The sequence below is a fragment of the Erythrolamprus reginae genome, chromosome 9, assembly GCF_031021105.1.
Source record: "Erythrolamprus reginae isolate rEryReg1 chromosome 9, rEryReg1.hap1, whole genome shotgun sequence".
In the NCBI taxonomy this organism is placed as follows: Eukaryota; Metazoa; Chordata; class Lepidosauria; order Squamata; family Dipsadidae; genus Erythrolamprus; species Erythrolamprus reginae.
Window position 1 is genome coordinate 56,415,173 of NC_091958.1, and position 24,612 is coordinate 56,439,784.

The 24,612-nt window shown below is 43.4% G+C and overlaps 1 protein-coding gene across 2 annotated transcripts; it reads left to right on the forward strand.

Annotated features, from left to right (window-relative positions):
* The first annotated feature begins 998 nt into the window (after positions 1-998).
* NT5M (5',3'-nucleotidase, mitochondrial) lies at positions 999-22,543 on the forward strand. 2 transcript variants are annotated; one of them, XR_011559806.1, is made up of 6 exons: positions 999-1,455; positions 3,091-3,191; positions 5,297-5,357; positions 7,055-7,169; positions 8,131-8,770; positions 21,958-22,543. XR_011559806.1 is itself a non-coding variant. In XM_070760246.1 (5 exons), exons 1-5 carry the CDS (start codon positions 1,207-1,209, stop codon positions 8,271-8,273), a joined length of 669 nt encoding a protein of 222 aa, XP_070616347.1. In that variant the 5' UTR covers positions 999-1,206; the 3' UTR covers positions 8,274-9,722. The 2 variants fall into 2 exon arrangements, 1 of the variants encoding a protein (XP_070616347.1); XM_070760246.1 differs by lacking the exon at positions 21,958-22,543 and having other exon boundaries at positions 8,131-9,722.
* Positions 22,544-24,612: the final 2,069 nt, after the last annotated feature.

The following is a 24,612-nucleotide window of genomic DNA, read 5'->3' on the forward strand; positions in this document are numbered from 1 at the left end:
TCAGAGAAACTCTTCTTTCTAATCCCTCCTTATTTCCTTCCTACCTCCCTTTGCCTTCCCTTTCCTTTCTTTCCTTCCTCCCTTTTTTCCTTCCTTTCCTTTCTTTTCTTTTGCTTTCCTCGGCCCCCTCACTCTTTCCCTCTCCAACTCTTCCTCCCTTCTAATCCCTCCCTTCTTCTTTCCTCCCTTTTCTTTCTTTTCCTTTCTTTGGCCCCCTCCCACTCTCTCTTAACTTCAACCCTTCCCTCCTTCTTTCTAACCCCTCTTTTTCCTTCCTTCCTTCCTCCCTCCCTTCTTCTTTCCTTTCTTTCCTCCCTCCCTCCTTCTTTCCTTCCTACCTTTCCTTTCTTTTCCTTTCCTCGGCCCCCTTGCTCTTTCTCCAGCCCTTCCTTTCTTCTTTCTAATCCCTCCTTTTTCCTCCCTACCTCCCTTCGTCTTTCCTTCCTTCCGTCCCTTTCCTCGCCTCCTCGCTGTTTCTCTCTCCAACCCTTCCTTCCTTCTAATCCTCCCTTCCCTTCTTCCTCCCTCCCTCCTTCTTTCCTTCCTTCCTTCCTTTTCTTGCCACCTTGCTCTTTCTCTCTCCAATCCTTCCTTCCTTCTAACCCCCTTCTTCCTCCCTCCCTCCTTCTTTCCTTTCCTTTCCTCACCTCATCACTCTCTCCAACCCTTCCTTCATTCCTTCTAATCCTTCCCTTCTTCTCTCCTTTCTTTCCTTCCTCCCTACCTTTCCTTCCTTCCTTTCCTCGCCCCCTCAATCTTTCTCTCTCCAATCCTTCATTCCTTCTAATCCTTCCCTCCCTCCTTCTCTCCTTCCTTTCCTCGGCCCCCTCGCTCTTTCTCTCTCCAGCCCTTCCTTCCTTCTTTCTAATCCCTCCTTTTTCCTCCCTACCTCCCTTCTTCTCTCCTTTCCTTTCTTTCCTACCTCCATTCCTTTCCTTTTCTTGCCTCCTCAATCTTTCTCTCTCCAACCCTTCCTTCCCTCCTTCCTTCTCTCCTTCCTTCTTTCTAACCCTTCCTTCCTTCCCCCAGCAGCCCATCCGCGCGCCCCGCATTCCGCAGCGGCCGCCCTCCGTCCCTCCGCGCCGACCTTCGGATCTTGCGGCAAAGGCGGCGGGCGATGGCTGGGCAGGGGCGGCCGGAGGGGCCGGCGGTGGTGGTGCCTTGAAGGGGCTCGGGGCCCGCTCTTCTCCCCCCCCCCCCCCCACCATGCTCGGCCGGGGCGCCGGCAGCCTCCTCCTCCTCCGGGCGCCTGTGCGGGCAGGGGCGGGGGCGGCTTCGGGTCCCCGGGCGCCGCTGCGGGTGCTGGTGGACATGGACGGGGTGCTGGCCGACTTCGAGGGGGGCTTCCTGAAGAAGTTCCGCGCCCGCTACCCGGACCTGCCCTCCATCCCGCTGGAGCGGCGCCGCGGCTTCTGGGTCTCCGAGCAGTACGGGCAGCTGCGGCCTGAGCTCAGCGTGAGTCCCCCTCCTCTCTCTCACACACCCACACACACACAGACACACAACAGGAGTCCCAGGAGACACACACACACACTCTGAGCATGAGTCCTAGACAAACAGATGATGATGATGATGATTATTATTATTATTATTATTATTTTATTATTATTTTATTATTATTATTAATTAGACTTGTATTCCGCCCCTCTCCAAAGACACACACACAAACACACACAGAGTTCTCTGTCCCAGAGAAACACACACAAACATATACACACACATGGACATACAGGGCATGAGTCCTAGACAAACAGATACACACACATACACACATTCTGAACATGAGTCCAGACACACAAACAGTTGCACACACACACACACACACACACACACACACACACACACAAACACACACCCTGAGTTCTCTGTCCCAGACAGAGAAACATACACAAACATACACACACAAACACAGAGAGCATGAGTCCCAGACAGACACACACAGATATACACACACACACAAACAAACATTCTGAGTATGAGTCCCAGACAGACAAACAGATTATTATTATTATTATTATTATTATTATTATTATTATTATTATTATTCATTAGACTTGTATGCCGCCCCTCTCCGAAGACACACACACACTGAATTCTCTGTCCCAGAGAAACATACACAAACACACGCTCACACATGCACATACAGGGCATGAGTCCTAGACAAACAGATACACACACATACACACATTCTGAGCATGAGTCCAGACACACAAACAGATGTATACACACACACACACTGAGTTCTCTGTCCCAGACAGAGAAACATACACAAACACAAATACACATGCACACACATAGCATGAGTCCCAGACAAACAGACACACACAAACACACAAACACACACATTCTGAACATGAGTCCAGACACACACACACACACACACACACACACAAACAAACACACACATACCCTGAGTTCTCTGTCCCAGACAGAGAAACATACACAAACACACACACACATGCACACACATAGCATGAGTCCCAGACAAACATACACACAAACACACACATTCTGAGCATGTGTCCCAGACAGACAAACAGACATACACACACACCCTGAGTGTGAGTCCCATCATGACAGACAGACAGATGGATGCAGTGAATCATTGCCATGGTTAGATTAATGACACAGAATTGTTCAGCCAATGTGCTTCATCCTTTGACCTGGTTGCGAAAGGAGATCACAGGGCAAACGTCATAAATGTGAGACAGTTGCCAGCAGCCTGAATTTTGATCATGGGGGCGGGGGATGCTGCAGGGGTCATAAATATGGGACATGGTCATCAGGGACTTATTTCCCAGTGAAGTCCTACCTTTGAATGACCACTGAAGGAATGAACTGTTTGTAAGCCAAGAGCCCCTTGCATCGTTTTCTAGTTTGTATATTTATTTATTTATTAGAGTTGTATGCCGCCCTTCTCCGAAAACTCACAGAATACGTATTTATTTATTTTATTTATTTTATTGGATTTGTGTGCCGCCCCTCTCCGAGGACTTAGTTAGTCTCCTGGATTCCACGTGTAGCCTTCCCTTTGTGTGCTGCTGTTTGCATCTGGGTCTTTTTCTCTTGTCTCTCCCCCACCCCCTGCAGGAAAAGGCCATCAGTATTTGGGAATCCAAGAACTTTTTCTTAGAGCTCGACCCACTTCCGGGGGCTGTGGAGGCTCTGAAGGAGATGGCAGAATTAGAAGCGTAAGTACCTGGCCCTCAAATGGGAAGGGCAGCAGGTTCTCCAGATGTTTCCTACACTCGGACTCTCTAGATTAATCACACCGCGTAGAATCCAAGTGCTAGGACAGATCTCAGAGGTCTTCTAATCCAACCTGCTTTTCAAGCGGTCAAATGGTTATGGAGTTTATTTTTGAAAGTCTCCAGTTTTCAAAATACTACTACTACTACTACAACTACTACTACTACTACTACTACTACTACTACTACCTGCCTAGCAGGCAAGAGGGAACATTCAGAACTTCAAAAATAAAATCTCCTACATTGGATAATAATATTGGATTTGTATATGTACTGCTTGTTGTGAGCCGCTCTGAGTCCTCGGAGAGGGGTGGCATACAAATTTAATATATTATTATTATTATTATTATTATTATTATTATTATTATTATTATTATTATTGGTGATGAAATGCGAAATCCAGCATAGTGATCTTGTTTGCTGTGTTGTATTGTTGATAATAATAAAAACAACAATAACAACAACAAACAGGCACAATTACATGGCCCAGATGCCTCATCTCCCCCGGGACTATACAGTTTATGTATGGTACGTTTGTGTGTATGTTTTCTTTTTAATAATGGGTTTTTAATGACTTTTAATTATTAGATTTGTTATATATTCCCACAGAGTTGGCCTTCTCCGGGTCCCGTCAACTAAACAATGTCGTTTGGCGGGACCCAGGGGAAGAGCCTTCTCTGTGGCAGCCCCGACCCTTTGGAACCAACTCCACCCAGATATCAGAGTTGCCCCCACCATCCTTGCCTTTCGTAAGCTCCTTAAAACCCACCTCTGTCGTCAGGCATGGGGGAATTGAGACTTTCCCTCCCCCTAGGCTTATAAAATTTATGCATGGTATGTCAGTATGTATGATTGGTTTCTAAATTGGGGTTTTAAATTAATTTAAATATTAGATTTGTTTACATTGTATTATTATTGCTGTTAGCCGCCCCGAGTCTGCAGAGAGGCGCGGCATACAAATCTGATTAATAATAAATAAATACATAAATAAATATTGTGTTATTATTGTTGTGAGCCGCCCCGAGTCTACGGAGAGGGGGTGGCATACAAATCTAATAAATTGAATTGAATTAGAACCTGTGCCCCAACTACCACCTACCAGTGGTAAAAAACTGATTGATCATAAACCTGTTTTCAAAACTGAGCACCATCGGTTTTCCTGGTGAGTGTGATGGCAGAGCTGATCCTGTAGACGGAAAGTAGCAGGGTAGGTTGGGGATGAAAAATCAAACCCCTTCTGCAGAAGTTTCCAAACCCGAGTGGCAAATGGCCCGGGCATTCCTTTTCATGGAAGACATAGAAAGCTGAAAATTCTTTGTCAACCAAATCCCTGCATCACAAACCAGTTACTCCCACCCACACACATACACACACACACACACACGAACACACATAGAAAGTTCTGTTGGAGAGTCAGTATCCAGTTTATTTTTTTTTATTTTTTATTTTATTTTGTCCAATACACAATACATATTGAAGAGGATAGACACGAAGTATTATATATAAAGAAAAGATATAAAAGTAGAGGAGAAGATATATGAAAGAAAGAAAAGATATAGGATATATGAGATAAGGAGAGACAATTGGACAGGGGACGGAAGGCAGGCTAGTGCACTTATGCACGCCCCTTACTGACCTCTTAGGAACCTGGAGAGGTCAATCGTGGATAGTCTAAGGGAGAAATGTTGGGGGTTAGGGGTTGACACAATTGAGTCCGGTAATGAGTTCCACGCTTCGACAACTCGATTGCTAAAGTCATATTTTTTACAGTCAAGCTTGGAGCGATTAATATTAAGTTTGAATCTGTTGCGTGCTCTTGTGTTCTTGCGGTTGAAGCTGAAGTAGTCATTGACAGGCAGGATGTTGCAGCATATGATTTTGTGGGCAATACGTAGATCGTGTTTTAGGCGTCGTAGTTCTAAGCTTTCTAGACCTAGGATTGATAGTCTGCTTTCGTAGGGCATTCTGTTTCGAGTGGAGGAGTGAAGGGCTTGTGGGGAAATAACTGAGAAATATGAGTGGTTTTCACTTCTCTCTTTTTGTGTTAGGACTGAAGTCTTCATATGCACGAGTCCCATCAAGAAGTATCGCTACTGCCCGTATGAAAAGGTAAAGGCCTGCTCAACAAATCTTGGGTTACTCACTGGTTAAATCTGGAGAACTAAGAATTTTACTTTATTATATTTATTTATTTTATTTTGTCAAGTACATATTGGTAGTACACGTAGATATAACACTGTTTATATACATGAAATGGGTACTAATAAGAGGGAGACATTAGGACAGGGGACGGAAGGCATGCTGGTGCAATTATGTACGCCCCTTACTGACCTCTTAAGAATCGGGAGAGGTCAACAGTGGATAGTCTAAGGGTAAGGTTTTGGGGGTTAGGTGATGATACTACAGAGTCTGCTAGTGAGTTCCAGGCATCAACTCCTTGGTTACTAAAGTCGTATTTTCTGCAGTCAAGTTTAGGGCAGTTTACTTTGAGTTTGTATCTGTTGTGTGCTCATATGTTGTGGTTGAAGCTGAAGAAGTCGTTGACAGGAAGGACGTTGTAGCAGATGATTTTAGGGGCTATGCTTAGATCATGTCGAAATAGTTCTTAAGCTTTCTAAGCCTAGGATTTCAAGTGTGGTTGTGTAAGATATTCTGTTGCAAGTAGAGAAGTGGAGGGCTCTTCTTGTAAAGTAGCTCTGGACATTTTCTATGTCCAAAATGCGGTGTGGGTTCCAGACAGATGAGCTGTATTCAAGGGTGGGTCTGGCGAAAGTTTTGTATGCTCTGGTTAGTAGTGTGAGATTACCAGAGCAGAAGCTACGTAGGATTAGGTTGACAACTCTTGAAGCCTTTTTGGCAGTGTTGTTGCAGTGGCCTTTGGCACTGAGGTCATTGGATAGGAGTCTTCCAAGGTCTTGTATGGAGTGAGGGTCGTCTGCAAGATATTGTTTATTCAGCTTGAATTTAGTGTTCTGATTCTTTCTGCCAATGTGTAGGACAGAGCATCTGTGTCCAGTTCTGGAGACCTCACCTACAAAAAGAGATTGACAAAATTGAACGGGTCCAAAGACGGGCTACAAGAATGGTGGAAGGTCTTAAGCATAAAACGTATCAGGAAAGACTTAATGAACTCCATCTGTAGAGTCTGGAGGACAGAAGGAAAAGGGGGGATGTGATCGAAACATTTAAATATGTCAAAGGGTTAAATAAGGTTCAGGAGGGAAGTGTTTTTAATAGGAAAGTGAACACAAGAACAAGGGGACACAATCTGAGATTAGTTGGGGGAAAGATCAAAAGCAACGTGAGAAAATATTATTTTACTGAAAGAGTAGTAGATCCTTGGAACAAACTTCCAGCAGACGTGGTTGGTAAATCCACAGTAACTGAATTTAAACCTGCCTGGGATAAACATATATCCATTGTAAGATAAAATACAGGAAATAGTATAAGGACAGACTAGATGGACCATGAGGTCTTTTTCTGCCATCAGTCTTCTATGTTTCTATGTTGGTTGAGATTTGGAGTTGCTAGATGTTTGACCATTCAGATACAAAGTCAAGGTATTTTGGGAGAGTAGCTGTGTTATCGGTGGTGTTGACCTGTCCTTCTGGTGAATAGGCCATACCGAAGCATGTGGGATGGAAGGAAGATGACCCATTGCCCAGGGAAAATCAGTGGGGGCCTGTTAGCTGAGGAGAATAGTCAGGGTAGAATCCCCCAAGAGAGGAAGGCCCAGGGAGAAGGAGGGACAAAGCTACGAGACAATTTTGCATTTTCACATTTGCGTCCTCTGCTGCTTTCTCCAGTTCGCTTGGATAGAGAAGCATTTCGGACACGAGTTTTTGGAGCACATGATTCTCACCCGGGACAAGACAATCGTCTCCGGACACCTGCTGATCGATGACCGGCCTGATATCATAGGTAAGGGAGGGAGGATTGGGGAGATGGGGATGAAAACCTTTCGGAGACAACCCAAGAAAGGGATCTTGGGGTTTTGGTGGGCAGCTCAACGAAGAGGTCAACCCAGTGCGCAGCAGCAGTAAAGAAAAGCAGATTCCATGCTTGGCACAATTAGGAAGGGAACCGAAAACAAGTCGGTAAGTGTTGTGTTGCCTCAGTACAAATCAATGGTGAGACCACACTCGGAGTCCTATGTACAGTTCTGGTCACTGCACCTCAAGGAGGATAGAATGGAACTGGAAAAGGTACAAAAAAGGGCAACAAGGATGATCAAGGAAATGGAGCCCCTCCCTTATGGAACCAGGTTGCAACGCCTGGGTCTCTTCAGCCTTGAAAGGCGGCGTTGAAGAGGCGACTTGATCGAAGTGTATAAAATCACGCATGGGATAGAAAAGGTGGATGGAGAAAAATTATTTTCTCTATCCCACAATACTAGGACGAGGGGCCCCTCCCTAAAGCTCATAGGTAAGAAAGCGAGGACAAATAAAGGGAAATATTTCTCCACCCAGAGTGTCCTTGGTTGATGGAATTCCCTTCTAGAAGAGGTCGTGACAGCTGTCAGCCTGGATAGCTTCAAGGCAGGATTAGACAGATTCAGGGATGCCAAGAGTATCATAGGTGGTGATTGAAAGGGATGTCCAAGTGCTGCCTCTATGTGGGTTGAGACAGGCAGGGTTCCCTTGGGTCCCATTTGTTGGGGGTCAAGGGAAAGGGAGGGTCTTGCCTTCTCTTTCTGCTCAAGATCCCCATGGACAATTGGTGGACCACTGTGTGACACAGAATGCTGGACCTTTGGGCTTTGGCCCGATTCAGCAGGGATCTTCTTAGGTTCTTATGGAGGGCCCAAAAGGTGGACCGATTTGCACCATGTTGGAGTAACACAACGCACACCTTCACCAGCTGTCTTTCCCTTCCCTCCCAGGAGCTGAACGGACTCCCACCTGGGAGCAGGTGCTTTTCACCGCCTGCCACAACAAGCATCTGCAGCTCCCGGCTTCTTGCCAACGGTTGCACTCATGGGCTGATGACTGGAAGGCCATCTTGGAGAGCAAGCGGCGTTGCTGAAGCTTGGAGAGTTCTCAGCAAGGCCAGCAAAGGGCAGGTCTGGTTGCCTGAAGGCCATCTCCTTGAGTTGCTGGCCAGAAGAAGAAGGAGGAGGAGGTACCTGCTACCTTCCTTGGTTCTGGGCTGGCACGTCAGAAGGAAGAGCCGGGGCCTACAATGGCGGCCCGTTTTGGCAGCTAAAAGAAGACCTTGAGTTTCTACAGGAGTAGCATTGGCCAAGTCATCCAACAACTAGGTTGAAGGCCTCTCATTGAGTAGATGGTTTTACATCTTTCTTTAGGTTTCTGGGGCAATACACACCTGTTCCTATCTTCACGCGGCACCTTCATGTCTTCCCTAGATGGTTCCCTGTCCGTTTTCCTTTCTCTGAGCCACGCTGGCATAGTGGTTAGAGTGCAGTACTGCAGGCTACTTCTGCTGACTGCCGGCTGCCTGCAATTTGGCAGTTCCAATCTCACCACTGGCTCGAGGTTAACTCAGCCTTCCATCCTTCCAAGGTGAGTAGAATGAGGACCCTAATTTTGGGAGAAATATGCTGAATCCGTAAACCACTTAGAGAGGGATGTAAAGCACTATAAAGAAGTATATAAGTATATGTGCTACTGCTATTCCTTCCTTCCTTCCTTCCTTCCTTCCCTTCTTCCTTCCCTTCTTCCTTCCTTCCTTCCCTTCCTTCCTTCCTTCCCTTCCCTTCCTTCCTTCTCTTCCTTCCCTTCCCTTCCTTCCTTCCTTCCCTTCCTTCCTTCCTTCCTTCCTTCCCAGAGGTTAGAATGTAGTATTGCAGGTTAACCCTGCCCATTGCCAGCAGTTCTATCCTGACCAACTCAAGATTGACTCACCCTTCCATCCTTCCAAGGCGGGTCAAATGAGCACCCAGATTGTTGGGGGCCAGAGGCTGACTCTGTAAAACGCTTGGGGAGGACTTAGAAGCGATATAGAAGTCTAAAGGCCATTGTTATCGCTCTGCACTAAGTTACATCAGCTCACATCTCAAAGGACACAAATCCCAAAACAGGTTACTCCATCCACCTTTTGGTCTACAGTCAGTAGGTTCTCACTTAATCTGGGAGCAAGCTCGTCCTAATATTTGCCCTTCTCCAAATAGATTTCGTCAGTATTGGAGTGTTATTGTGCGCGAGAATCACTTTAGAATCTTCCAAAAACTTCCACATAGAGCCATTATTTTCACAGACTCAAACTGGTCGCCATCAACTTGGTTTGTGGCTTTTTTCTGAAACGTTCAAAAATGTCTCCGTATGAAATCTCGGCTGACAAACCAGGATGTGATGTTAACAAATGGAGATTACAGGGACAATCGGGAGGGGTGATTCCTCCCCCACCCATCCCATGCACGCACAATATTAGGTCTATTTATTTAATCCGAATGTCTCCAAGCTCTGCATACTTTTATTGTGCAAATACAACCGGCAATTCCTGCTTGAGTAACAATCCTGTCGTCTTTTGTCATGTGCCATAGTGGTGGGTGGTTTTGCAACGATTCAATTCTAAGTCAAGGCGTGAACTTCACTATAGGGTTGCTATTTCCAGATTTCATTTCCAGGTTATATTATATATCCCCTATCTACCGCTGTTTGTGAGCTTGCATCAAATCAGACTTCAATTTTCAAGCTCTGCCAAAGCCGAGTAAATTGAACAAGCGCTCTGTGCTAAATCCCCAAATCTTCCACCAGAGAGCAATCCAGGGCAAGGTTTGATCCTCTTTTATTTTATAGAAACATAGAAGATTGACGGCAGGAAAAGACCTCCTGGTCCATCTCGTCTGCCCTTATACTCTTTCCTGTATTTTATCTTAGGATGGATCTATGTTTATCTCAGGCATGTTTAGATTCAGTTCCTGTGGATTCTTCCTTCCTTCCTTCCTTCCTTCCTTCTCATCCTTCCTTCTCTTTCTTTCCTTCCTTCTTCATTCATAGAAACATAGAAGATGGACGGCAGAAAAAGATCTCCTGGTCCATCTCATCTGCCCTTACACTCTTTCCTGTGTTTTATCTTAGGATGGATCTATGTTTCTCCCAGGCAGGTTTAAATTCGGTTCCTGTGGATTTACCAACCATGTCTGCTGGAAGTTTGTTCTAAGCATCTACTACTCTTTCAGTAAAATAATATTTAAGAAACATAGAAGATTGACGGCAGAAAAAGGCCTCCTGGTCCATCTCATCTGCCCTTATACTATTTCCTTTATTTTATCTTAGGATGGATCTATGTTTCTCCCAGGCATGTTTCAATTCAGTTCCTGTGGATTGACCGACCACGTTTGCTGGAAGTTTGTTCCAAGCATCTACTCCTCTTTCAGTAAAATAATATTTAAGAAACATAGAAACATAGAAGATTGACAGCAGAAAAAGGCCTTCTGGTCCATCTCTTCTGCCCTTATACTATTTCCTGTATTTTATCTTAGGATGGATCTATATTTATCCCAGGCATGTTTCAATTCAGTTCCCGTGGATTTACCAACCATGTCTGCTGGAAGTTTGTTCCAAGCATCTACTACTCTTTCAGTAATGTAATATTTTCTGACGTTGCTTCTGATCTTTCCCCCAACTGACCTCAGATTGTGCCCCCTTGTTCTTGGGTTCACTTTCCTATTAAAAGCACTTCCCTCCTGAACCTTATTGAACTCTTTCACATATTTAAAGGTTTTGATCATGTCCCTCTTATTTTATTTTAAAACCGCTTTTTTTTAAAAAAAAAATCCAGTTTTTCACCTAAAGCTTTTGTGCAAACATTGATGGGCAGGGGGCTCAGCTGACTCAATGAGAGACACAGGCTGTCCAAAGGTTGTAGGAGCCCCCCTTGAAAGCCGAGTGTAGCTACCAGGCAAACAACCCTGTTCACTAGTCCTCAGCTGTTTAGCTGAAGGTATAATAAGCAGGAAGAGGGAGATTGTGATCCCGCTGTATAGAGTGCTGGTGAGACCACGTTTGGAATAATACTGTGTTCAGTTCTGGAGACTTCACCTACAAAAAGAGATGGATCAAATTGAATGGGTCCAAAGATAGGCTACAAAAATGGTGGAAGGTCTCAAGCATAAAACTTACCAGGAAAGACTTCATGAACTCAATCAGTATAGCCTGGAGGACAGAAGGGAAAGGGATAACAGGATAGAAACATTTAAATACGTTAATGGGTTGAATAAGGTTCGGGAGGGAAGTGCTTTTAATAGGAAAGTGAACCCAAGAACAAGGGGGCACAATCTGAGTTTATTTGGGGGAAAGATCAGAAGCAACATGAGAAAATATGATTTGACTGAAAGAGTAGTAGATGCTTGGGACAAACTTCCAGCAGACGTGGTTGGTCAATCCACAGGAACTGAATTGAAACATGCCTGGGATAAACATAGATCCTTCCTAAGATAAAATACAGGAAATAGTATAAGGACAGACGAAGTGGACCATGAGGTCTTTTTCTGCCGTCAATCTTCTATGTTTCTATGTTTGCCAAATTTCAAGAATTGAAGTCAAAACACTGGAATTTTAAAAGTGAAGAAGAGGCAGTGCTCTGCATCGACGATTTGAGGGTCGGAGTTGAAACAGTTTGTGTCCAGGATGCGAGGGGTCAGTCAATATTTTCCCCGCCCTCTTTTTGACTCGTGCAGTATACAGGTCCTCAATGGAAGGCAGGTTGGCATCCATTGTTTTTCCTGCAATTCTGATTAATCCTCTGAAGTCTGTGTCGGTCTTGTTGGGTCGCAGAACCGAACCAGACAGTTATTCAGTTATAGCAGTGTTTCCCAACCTTGGCAACTTGAAGATATCTGGACTTCCACTCCCAGCATTCGCTGGCTGGGGAATTCTGGGAGTTGAAGTCCAAATATCTTCAAGTTGCCAAGGTTGGGAAACACTGAGTTATAGGACCCAAACAGAAGGCAAAGCTCAGGCTCCTTCAGCAGAAAGGTTTGGCCTGACCCAGCGGGTTGGATCGGAGCCGATACACACATCGCTCTGGCATCCAAAGTGTGCCAGGTCACAGAATGTGCCCAGCTTCCCTTGCACAACCTTAGGGACTGGGAGCTTAGCCCACACCATGACGTTGGAAGACATTTCTGGAGAGGAGAGGGGGGGGAGTCTTTGAAAGTCTTGCCAGAAAGGAAACCCACAAGGTGTGTTGGTGTTCGGGGCACTGCAACCTTCCCCACACTGGATGGTTGACGCATCTCCAAGCATACCAGCCTTTTCTTTTTTTGTTTTCCCCACCTCGAAAGGACACAAATCCCCTTTCATCCTTCTTCTTTTTTAACTCTTGCCCTTTGATGTCATGGGGAGTTTGCTCAGCCAACCTCAAGGCTGGAAATTTTTAGCATTCTGCCGATGGGCTAAGCTGGAAGAGAGAGATGGAGGAGTGGAGGGAACGCTTCAAAAATTAAAATTAAATTAAAATTCACCTGGGTTTTTTTTTCCTCCCTTCCTTTAAAAATAAAAAAATTCAAGTGACTTATGCAATTTTGAAACCTGCTTTATGGTCCCAGCTTTGGGCAAAGAGATATAATTCTTCCTTCAAGCCAATTCTTCTCAATTTGAATCAGGCGCGGCTGCAGGGTACCAGCAGAAATGTAGTCTGTTTACGTTGCAATCGTACCCTTCAGGGCTCCCAATACCAGATATTTATGGCTTTTATGGCTTTTATCGGTTTGAAGTGGTTTTGCAATCTGCGGGGAGAATTTGGGCTATTTGAGCGAAGAACCACTCATCGATAACAGCCTTCTCTCAAACAAGGGAAATAATCTTGCAAAAAAAAATTAGGAAAGAAACAGGGGAAAATATTTGTTTTAAATAGTTTGAATGGCCTGATTTCCCAGCACATTGCTCTCCTTGTCTCCTGCTTTCTTCTTCTCTTCTTCCTCTTCTTCTTCCTTCCTTCCTTCTTCTTCTTCTTTCTTCCTTCCTTCCTTCTTCCTCTTCCTCCTCCTCCTCTTCCTCCTCTTCATCTTCTTCTTCCTCCTCCTCTTCTTCTCCTTCTTCCTCCTCTTCCTCTTCTTCTTCCTCTCCCTCTTCTCCTCCTCCTTCACCCCTTCTTCTCCTTCCTCCTCCTCCTCCTCTTAAAAGGTTAGAGAAAACATACATGCTTTTGGACAAATTCAGGCCGTTCTCGATTTATAACCGTGATTTAGTGACAGTTGGAAAAACCAGTACTTAGAACCCAGTTTCTGACATCTGCCACTCACCCACCCCAAATGGTCCCATGACCCCACATGGCAACCAGCCTGCAATTTTGGACACATGACTGTCGAGCTACCACATTTTTGACCGAAACTGATGTTTGCTTCTAATTTCCCACAGAAAAAAACAATGGGTTTGTTTAATGACCGCTACCAAAAGGGCTCACCAAATTGGCTCTAGTCACAGTCTCAACTTACGACTGTAATGTCAAACTCAACCCTGGTCATAATTTGAGGCCCACCTATAATAGAGAAGAGCTGATGCTGCCTCTCTAGGCCACCTGCAATTTGCAGGAGCTGAACCCAGAAGGAACAAAAGCCAGAAATAGCTCGGGAGAACATTGGGTGCACACAAGTCATTTTCAAAATTAAGGGCCAGATTGCTCTATAAAAGAAGGATCGATAAACACAAACCCAATTGACTTTTCTATAGACGCGCTGTCATATTTTTCTCTGCTTGGATCTGCGTTTATGAACAGAGGCGAGCAACTGCAAAACTGACCTACTTTTTTGCTTGTGGGTGGTTGAATGGGAAGGAAAACATGGATATTTACTGTCCCATTTTTAAAATGCCCCCTTTGACCGAGGCAGCTTTGTATGCCAGATGGCCTCTCCAGGCCAAAGAAGAAGAAAATATTTCTTTAAAATGTCCCAGAAAAGTTAGAGAAGGAAAATCAAGAACCCTGAAATCTTGGTGGGTTCAACTTGATTGGCTGCCCAGCTGACCCCCATCAAAGTGATATTTTTTTTAAAAAAAAAAATGCTTACTTCACTTGATTGGCAGCTTCTAACAACCATCTGATGGGTAGAAACCAAAAGAAGCTTTTAAAGAGCGTGACTAGACATTAAACATTCTGCTTTCCACATTTTCTAGAAAATTTCCTTGTGGAGTGGACAGGCTGGTTAGAAAGTTATCGATCCAGTAGGATTTTGGGGGGCAATCTTAAGATGGGTGGACTTCAGCTCCCAGAATCCCCCACCCAAGCAGGTCAGGTTGGCAGCCCCCACCATACACTGTAATCTAAGCCCCCCACCAGCTTTTTTCAACCCTGGTGTGACGTCATTTGCAAATTATGAACCATGCTGCCTAAGGATGACGGGAACCGAAGCTGCCGAAGCTACAATCAGGGTTTGAAAAGACTGGTTTAACCGAGCTCCAGATTCACATTTGAAGATTATTTGTCTGATACTGAGAGAGGCATCCTGTAAATTAAATAAATAAGTAGATAGTACAGAGATAGACAGATGATGGATGGATGGATGGATGGATGGATGGATGGATGGATAGATAGATAGATAGATAGATAGATAGATAGATAGATAGATAAATTGGATGTATGGATACAAGATAGTTAGATAGATAAAGAAGATAGAGAAGATAGATGATAGAGAGATAGATAGTTAATAGAGGAAGAGAGAAGAAAGAAAGGAAAAAGGTAGGTAGGTAGATAGATAGATAGATAGATAGATAGATAGATAGATAGATAGATAGATAGATAGAGACAGAGGCAGGCAGGCAGATAAGATAGGGAGAGAGAAGAGAGATGAAAGAGAGTAGATAGGTAAATAGATAGGTAGATAGACAGATAAGAGAAGAGGGATAGATAGACAAACAGATAAGAGGGAGAGAGAAGAGAGGGATAGATATATAGATAAGAGAGAAGATAGATAGACAGACAGACAGATAGATAGAGACAGGCAGGCAGGCAGATAAGATAGGGAGAGAGAAGAGAGGGATAGATAAGAGATGAGAGAGAGTAGATAAGTGATAGGTAGATAGACAGATAAGAGAGAAGAGAGGGATAGATAGACAAACAGATAAGAGGGAGAGAGAAGAGAGGGATAGATATATAGATAAGAGAGAGAAGATAGATAGATAAGAGAGAGAAGATAGATAGATAGATAGATAGATAGATAGATAGATAGATAGATAGATAGAAGAGAGACCAAAATATATTTATTTCCTGTGTCAAATCCTGAAGCCTCCAAGTTACAAAGGCCACAAAATGAAAACCAGGGCCTCGTCGCCACCGTCTATTTTTATAGGGACATAAATTGAGTTATATTTGTTTTTGGGAGCGGGGAGAAGCAAACCAATATGTTTCGACAATAACACTGACCCACTTTACAAACTCCCTTGGAAAACAAAGCCGGGCTCAAAAAACGGTCATCCGAGTTCATTTGCACTCAAGGATGGGCAACTCAAGTGTACAATAAACTCCCACTAGTGCAAGAGCCCACAGGAGACATCAAATGAGAACTCTGCTGTGTTTGGGGCGGGGGGGGGGGCATTGTTGACTTGAGGTTGACTCCCTCTTTTTTGGAGCAGCCCCTGAGAATATTGGAAGGCTGCTATCCTGTCTCCCCTGGTCCTTCTTCTCATCAAACTAACCATGCCCAGTTCCTGCAACCGTTCTTCAGATGTTATAGCCTCCAATCCCTTAATCATGTTTGTGGCTCTTCTCTGCACTCTTTCTAGAGTCTCAACATCCTTTTTGCATCGTGGCGACCAAAGCTGGATGCAAATATTCCATTTGGAATACTGCGTTCAGTTCTGGAGACCTCACCTACAAAAAGAGATTGACAAAATTGAAGGGGTCCAAAGAGGGGCTACAAGAATGGTGGAAGGTCTTAAGCATAAAACGTATCAGGAAAAACTTCATGAACTCAATCTGTATAGTCTGGAGGAAAGAAGGAAAAGGGGGGACATGATCGAAACATTTAAATATATTAAAGGGTTAAATAAGGTTCAGGAGGGAAGTGTTTTTAAAAGGAAAGTGAACACAAGAACAAGGGGACACAATCTGAGGTTAGTTGGGGGAAAGATCAAAAGCAACGTGAGAAAATATTATTTCACTGAAAGAGAAGTAGATCCTTGGAACAAACTTCCAGCAGACGTGGTTGGTAAATCTACAGTCACTGAATTTAAACATGCCTGGGATAAACATATATCCATTGTAAGATAAAATACAGGAAATAGTATAAGGGCAGATTAGATGGACCATGAGGTCTTTTTCTGCCGTCAGTCTTCTATGTTTCTATGTTTCTAAGTGTGGCCTTATAAAGTGATATTAACACTTCACGTGATCTTGATTCTAACCCTCTGCTGATGCAGCCGAAAACCTGATCGACCAAGAATGTGAGCTACGATAGATTAGGGTTATCCATCAAGTTGCCAGGGACAGCCGATCCATTAAAGCCAATAAATTCACCGGGTGAAATTCACAATGTCCTATCTGGCTGGTCCATGCCCCGAGAAGGGATTTTTTATCACACTATCTGTTTTAACCCTGGTTTTATCTGACAGAGCTGTTCCTCAGCGATAGGTTTATGGCGCTTCCAATGTGGCTTTCTCATTGGCAGGGAGATAAGAGGTGCAGTTTCGGGAAAGGGTACAAAAAAAATTAATAAATGAGGATTTGTTTCTGGATTAAAACTATAGTTGGGAAAAAAATTATTGGCTGCTCAACCTGGGGCCTTTTGGAACAAGCCAGCTTCCCATAAACCGGGTTGTTATGTTTTAAAACCAAAACCAAAAGAGGATTTTGTAAGTGTGTAGGCAGAGAGAAAGTGAGCAGACCCAGGAAACAGGAGGAAATAAAAGTAGTTTCTTCCATCCTTCCTTCCATCCTTCCTTCCTTCCTTTTTTCCTTCCTTCCATCCTTCCATCCATCCTTCCTTCCTTCCTTCCTTTCTTTCTTTTGTTAGTAAAAGTTCTTTATTTTTTTCCTTCACATCAATAACATTAAAAACATACATTACATATAGTCATCCAACTTCTCTCCGAGCAAAGAAATCGAGGCCAGATAATAACGTGGTGATTTAAGACTCCTATTAAGTGACTTAAAACCAGACATTCGTAAACTGGTAATCACTTCATCGCTCTCTCTCCAGCCTACCTCATAAGGTTGTTGTGGGGAAAAAATAGGAACAGGGAGCAGCCCAATGCCTGATTCTATGGAAAGATAGATATCAACCCAAGCAATAAACAGCCGGTGTTACATCGAAACATAGAAGATTGACGGCAGAAAAAGACCTCCTGGTCCATCTAGTCTGCCTTTATACTATTTCCTGTATTTTATCTTAGGATGGATCTATGTTTATCCCAGGCATGTTCAGTTACTGTGGATTAACCAACCACGTCTGCTGGAAGTTTGTTCCAAGCATCTGCTACTCTTTCAGTCAAATAATATTTTCTCACGTTGCTTCTGATCTTTCCCCCAACTAACCTCAGATTGTGCCCCCTTGTTCTTGGGTTCGCTTTCCTATTAAAAACACTGTGTTATGTAAACATTTCAGTGTGATAAACTGGCTGAAGTCCATTATAAGTGATTTGAATGATTTAGTTTCCTATCAAACCATCTTACTAAAGTTCTTCCTCTTCTATGATATATGACCCATCATGAAAAAGTCATCCTTGTTCTCCCAACGATTAAGAAGGGAACTCGATATTCTCGTTCTCTCTCTTTCTTTGCATAAATATACAATGCAGAACCTGATCTAAGAGCAAGAAGTGCCAATTTAAGGCAGAGAAAATTCACAGCGAGTCTTCTCATTCCACTCTGTTCAAACTGTTGGAAAATTAGGGATGTTTTTATTCTTTTCTTTTTGTTCTTTTTGTTTTATTTTATTATTTGTTTTATTTGTGTCTGTCTGTCTGTCTGTCTGTCTGTCTGTCTATCTATCTATCTATATCTATCTAACAATCTATCATCTATATCTATCTATCTATCTATCATCTATCATCTATCATCTATCATCTATCTATCTATCTATCTATCTATCTATCTATCTATCTAACAATCTGTCATCTCTATCTATCTATCTATCTATCTATCTATCTATCTATCTATCTAACAATCTATCATCTATCTATATCTATCTACCTATCATCTATCTCTATCTATCTATCTATCTATCTATCTATCTATCTATCTATCTAACAATCTATCATCTATATCTATCTATCTATCTATCTATCTATCTATCTATCTATAACAATCTATCATCTCTATCTATCTATCTATCTATCTATCTATCTATCTATCTATCTATCTATCTATCTATCTAACAATCTATCATCTATATCTATCTATCTGTCTATCTATCTATCTAACAATATCACCTATATCTATCTATCTATCTATCTATCTATCTATCTATCTATCTATCTATCTATCTTCTATCCATCCATCCATCCATCTATCAAGTTTATTGGCTGCCCATTTAATCAGAGAGTAACTCTAAGCAATCTAATAGAGTTAAAGTTAGCAGAAACCTGTTTCATTTTTTTGCATCCTAGGAAGGAAGGAGCGGTCCCTCCATTCTGGCGAAGCTAGAAACCTAAGATTCTAGTCCACTTGAACATTGCATGAGGATTGTTCCTTTAGGTTTCTTCGGCATGTGCGGATCAGGTCACCAGCCTTCCTCTCCCCACATCTTCAGAATAGAACTTGCTAACTTTAGCTCCCTGGCCTGGAAAAAAAAATTGAAAAAGGCTATCGGGGAAAACACTTTTTTATTCTCGGCTTGTTTTTGAAAAGATCCAAACCCCGGAGGCATCTTTCAACAATTTCCCCCCTGCCCACTAATAATGTGTTTGTGTACTTGCCACACACACATATTAGAAGAGTTGATGCGGTTGTGTTGTCCTATATAAAGGTGGCTGGAGAAAGAATAGCTTGAGATCGCAGGAGGGCTTTGTAGGGAGAAGATTCGGGATAAATCATCGCTATTATTTCCCGAAGAAAATTTTGCCTCCGCTCAAAAGGGTCACGAGAGAAAGATTTTTTCCCCGCCGTTGTTTTCACCGCACCAAAAAGGATGTTTACCAGGCTTTAACTCATTAGTTGTGGAGCTCGTTCGTCATGGATGGCTAAAGGAAAACCATTTCTTTTTTTGTATATATACAACAACACAGGGAGACAACAAGGCAGAAAATCTCTCCAACCTCTACGCATTTTAGCCCACAGTCAGGCCGACTCCTCAAACGAACTTTTTAAACTTAAAAAAACTGAAAATGTTATCCAACAGCTATGGGAGAGGAATCCCATCTCTTTGGGAACATCCTTTACTCGTGTTCGTTTTTGAAAATTTGCACAAATCTGCGGTCTTTGAGGACGATCGTTTATGAAAATGACTGGGTTTCTTCTTCTATTATTATTATTATTATTATTATTATTATTATTATTATTATTATTATCAATGTCAGATTATGGCATTATGAAGAAGCTCAAGATCTGTCCAGGAACATAGAGAGCTTAATTCTCGCTATCTTTGAAAAAGAGGGAGAGAGAAAGGAAGGGAAGGAGAAAAGGAAAAAGGGAAGGAAAGGGAAGGAGAGAGGAAAGGAGGAAAAAGGAAAGGAAAGGGAGAGGATGGAAAGGAAAAAGGAAAGAAGGAAGGAAAGAGGAAAGGAGAGAGGAAAGGAGGAAAAAGGAAAGGAGAGAGGAGAGGGAAGGGAAGGAAGGAAAGGAAAGAAGGAAGGAAAGGAAAGGAGAGAGGAGAGGAGGAGAAAGGGAAAGGAAAGGAAAGAAGAGAGGGAAGGGAAGGAAGGAAAGGAAAAAGGAAAGGAGAGAGGAGAGGGAAGGGAAGGGAAGGAAAGAAGGAAAGAAAGAGGAAAGGAGAGAGGAGATGAAAGGAAGGAAAGGAAATAGGAAAGGACAGGACGTCTTCGGACAAGGGTGGCATATAAGTCCAATTAATAAAAGGAAAAGAAAGGAGGAAGGGAGGAAGGAAGGAATGGAGGAGGGGAGGGGAAAAAAGGAAAGAAGAGAGAAAGGAAAGGAAAGGAAGAAAGAAAAAAGAAGGAAAGGAAAGAAAGAGAAGGGAAAGGAAAGGAAAGGAAAGGAAGAAGGAAGAGAAGGGAAAGGAAAGGAGGAAAGGGAAAGAAAGAAAGAAAGAGAAAGACAGAAAGAAAAAGAAAGAAAGAACAGAAAAGAAATAAGTCATATTATTTAAAAGTGGCTCATGGGAATACCATTTCCCCCCTTGTCATTCCTCAAGGAAAGCCAACATTGTGGGTCAGGCTGAGCCACGCTGGGGGTCAGCCCACGCCAGGGATTACGTAGCCTGAAAACAGGCTGTTCTGTGCCCTGCGTAACAATGCTGTGATGCTCCAGGAAGGGAGAAGGATCAACAAGATTCATAAACAGGCAGCACACACCTTTATCTCTGTCCGATATTGTAGGCCACGTTACGCACCGACATTGTGTGTGCAAAGGTTAGCGTGAACAATGCCAATAGCTACCCGTAAACCCTGAGCAAATTTACACTCCCTAACTGTGCTGTGAAGACATTTAATCTGTTGTTTCTGAACCAGGCAGCCGCTAACTCTGTGTCCTGTACTTTCCCCTCGACTTCCAGTCCTGCAATCTTGGAAATGTTGCTTTATAGGTAATCAATAGTTGGTCTCAGTTCAGGACGGACGAATGCAGCGATAAGGAAGAGGACAGGATGAAACAAAAAACAGAAGGGCTGGGCGTGAACTATTTGTTTATTTATTTGAAATAGCAGGCAGAAATGCAGCAGGAGGAAGAATCAGACTAAAATGATTAGAGGGGGGAAAAAACCAAAGGTTATTTCCCATATTTCAAATCAAAGGAAAGAAGGAACGGAGGGAGGGATGGAGGGAGGAAGGGAGGAAGGAAGGATGGAAGGAAGGAAGGAAGGATGGAAGGAAAATAATAGAGGGAGGAAATGGAGGGAAGGAGGGAAGGAGAGAGTGAGGAAGTAAAGGAAATGGAGGGAAGGAAGAAGGAAAATAATAGAGGAAGGGAGGAAACGGAGGGAAGGAGGGAGGGAGGAAGAGGTGAAGGAAGCAGGGATGGAGGGGGAAGGGAGGAAGGGAAATAATAGATGGAGGGAGAGATCTTCTTCTCTTCTTCTCCTCCTTCTTCCTCCTCCTCCTCTTCTTCTTCTTCTTCTCCTTCTTCTTCCTCCTCCTCCTCCTCCTCTCCTCCTCCTCCTCTTTCTTTTTCTTCTTCTCTGCCCTGTGCTAACAAATCCTCTTTCCCCAAACTCTGGGACTGCCCACAGAGAGCCACACAGCAAGGGAGCCAAAGACTGGAGGAAGGTGAGGATGAATTATTTTAAATCAATACACCTTCTCGGGCCTTTCAAAACACTCCTTTGTTTAAAAACAAGAACTTCATCCTCTTTGCATTTCCTCCCACCTCGGGGACTTCACTCACGTGGCGTGGGCCCAATACTATGTGATCCCCCTTGGCTGGCCTTGTAAATACAAAACTACCTTGAATGTTCCTGTATTAGAGATTGCAAAGTAAACGGTAATTATCGGAATTCGGGGAAAGCCAGACTTGGCTCAAGAGGTCACTGCTGGGGTGAAAAATGAGGTCAGGGACAAACATTTTGCACAAGTGTTTTGCAAATTCTGTTTGCAAACATCTGGGGGTAAATCTACGTATTTCCTGTGCTGGGCTGATTTTGATTTGGGTAGTTTTTGTGATTGGGTGATTTTCCTAGAAAAATAAATACTTTTTTCCATAGGATCCATTTAATCTCATTCTGGAAGAAAAGATGTTTTTCACTTCCCCCAAATATGCAATTAGAACTACATACTCGATACAAAATAAAAAGCCAAGGGTTGAAAGATCCTGGGTCTAGAAAGCTTAGAACCTCAAACATGACCTAAGCATAGCCCACGAGATCGTCTGCTACAACGTCCTCCCTGTCAACGACTACTTCAGCTTCAACCACAACAACACACGAGCACACAACAGATTCAAACTTAATACTAACCGCTCCAAACTTGACTGCAAAAAATACGACTTTAGTAATCGAGTTGTCGAAGCGTGGAACTCTTTACCAGACTCTGTAGTGCCATCCCCAAACCCCCAACACTTTACCCTTAGACTATCCACTCTTGACCTCTCCCAATTCCTAAGAGGTCAGTAAGGGGCGTGCATAAGTGCCCCAGCGTGCCTTCCATCCCCTGTCCTAATGTCTCTCTTATATTTCTACTTGCTCCATGTATATGATCTCTATTATTCCCAATGATTATTTCTTCTATATTATTCCTAATGTCTTTCCTTCTATTATTCTATTGGTGTATTTTACTATGATTATATCCTCTGAAACCTACATTATGTATTAGACAAAATAAATAAATAAATAAAATAAAAATAAAGATACTAAGATCAATATATGTAGCTTCTACGTCGCTTCTGCTCCGGTAATCTCACACTACTAACCAGAGCATCCAATCCTTGAATACACCTCATCTGTCTGGAACCCACACCACATTTTGGACATAATAATAGAATAGATAATAATAGAATTCTTTATTGGCCAAGTGTGATTGGACACACAAGGAATTTATCTTTGGTGCAGATGCTCTCAGTGGACATAAAAGAAAAGAGACATTTGTCAAGAATCATAACCCTTAATGATTGTCATAGGGGTCAAACAAGCAATGAAGAAATAATCAATATTAATAAAAATCTTAGGATACAAGCAACAAGTTACAGTCATACAGTCCTAAGTTGGAGGAGAAGGGTGATAGGAATGGTGAGAAGAAAAAACTAGTAGTAATAGAAGTGCAGATTTAGCAAAAAGTCTGAGGTTAGTTGGGGGAAAGTTACAGTCATACAGTCCTGAGTGGGAGAAACACTATTTTAATAAAATCTTGCATTTCAGGCTGAGCTGATGTTGACACTGACAGCTGGGAGCTTTGCTGTCTGTCAAAAAATAGCTAAAATGAACCCGTAGGATTTAATTTTTTTTAAAAAATCCCAACGAAATCATTGGCTTTTTGAAAACCAGGGGTATTTCGTATTGTGCTTGTCTTGTTATTAGAAATGGTGTCCAAGGGTTCATTGAGTTGACAATTGAGGGAAAATTTCAGAATCCACAGCTGGGTGTCACCTGAGCCGCTCTGGACCAAGGTTCGAAATTTTCTTGGCCCTTCGCTCAGTCCGTTCTGCATCAGGGCCTCGTATCTCAGGGCAAAGTACCGATTTCTAAAGTGACTCTGGTCTCGTGCTGGGACAACCTCATTAACCTCGATGGACCATAAGTGTAATGCTTGGCAATGCCCCTGATGAGGCCAGGAGGCTGCAGGTCCACCGAAGATGCCCCTCGCTCCATCTGCTAAAATTGAATGTCCCAGAAGGATTTTTGAAAGGATGCTGTTCGGTTCTGAGCGTCTATGAAGTGTCTAGCACTGTGAAACATAACAGCGATCAGGAGAACTTTGTTGCAACAGAATAGATGGTCTTCTTCTTCTTCTTCTTCTTCTTCTTCTTCTTCTTCTTCTTCTTCTTCTTCTTCTTCTTCTTCTTCTTCTGCTGCAGGTTTTGCCACATTTTATGATGTGTCTTGCCGCCATTGTTAATTGTGTCACTGTGCTGGTTAAGTTAGTGAGCTGGTTGTTAGGTGAATCTGGCTTCTAGGCTGATACCTGGGAGGTTGCGACAGGCATAAATGTGAACCATCTCTCACAATCATTTCTTCTTCTTCTTCTTCTTCTTCTTCTTCTTCTTCTTCTTCTTCTTCTTCTTCTTCTTCCTCCTTCCTTTCTTCTTCTTCTTCCTCCTCCTCCTCCGTCCACCGTCCACTCTTTCTTCTCCCTCTCCTCCTCTTCTTCTCCTGTGCCTTCTCTTTCTCCTCATTCTTCTCCTTCTCCTTCTTCTTCTCTACCCTCCATTCCTTCTTCTTATTCCTCCTCCTCTCTCTCTCCTCCCCCCCTCCTCTACTTCTTCTCTTCCTCCTCCTCCAACCTCCACTCCTTCTTCTTTTTCTCCTTCTCTTCCTTCTCCTCCCTCTCTTCTCCTCCTCTTCTTCTTCTCTTCCTCCTCCTCCTCCACCCTCCACCCTCCACTCCTTCTTCTCTTCCTCCTTCTCTTCCTCCTCCCCCCCCTCAGACCTTGGATGGACTGACCTCACTCGCCTGCAAGGGCCAATGGGGCCTCCCATCTCAGGATACCAATGTCCCTCACTATAACACTGTGTTCCTCTCTCCAGAATCCCTACAAAAACACCGTCGAAGGCCCTTGAGCTTTGAGCTCACCCCATCCTGTCCTCCAAGGTCTTCTGAAGCCACCTGATCTCACCATGAAGTCAATCCTGTTCTCTCTCCTTTGCCTCTTTTTCTTGGTGGCCCTGGACTGGCTGTTCTTTTCCAGGGACAACGTGGCTCTCCAT

Coding starts and splice junctions, on each gene's coding strand:
- NT5M (XM_070760246.1), top strand. CDS start 1,207: ATGCTCGGCCGGGGCGCCGGCAGCCTCCTCCTCCTCCGGGCGCCTGTG. Junction 1,456..3,090: donor AGCTGCGGCCTGAGCTCAGC/GTGAGTCCCCCT, acceptor CACCCCCTGCAG/GAAAAGGCCATCAGTATTTG. Junction 3,192..5,296: donor GAGATGGCAGAATTAGAAGC/GTAAGTACCTGG, acceptor TTTTTGTGTTAG/GACTGAAGTCTTCATATGCA.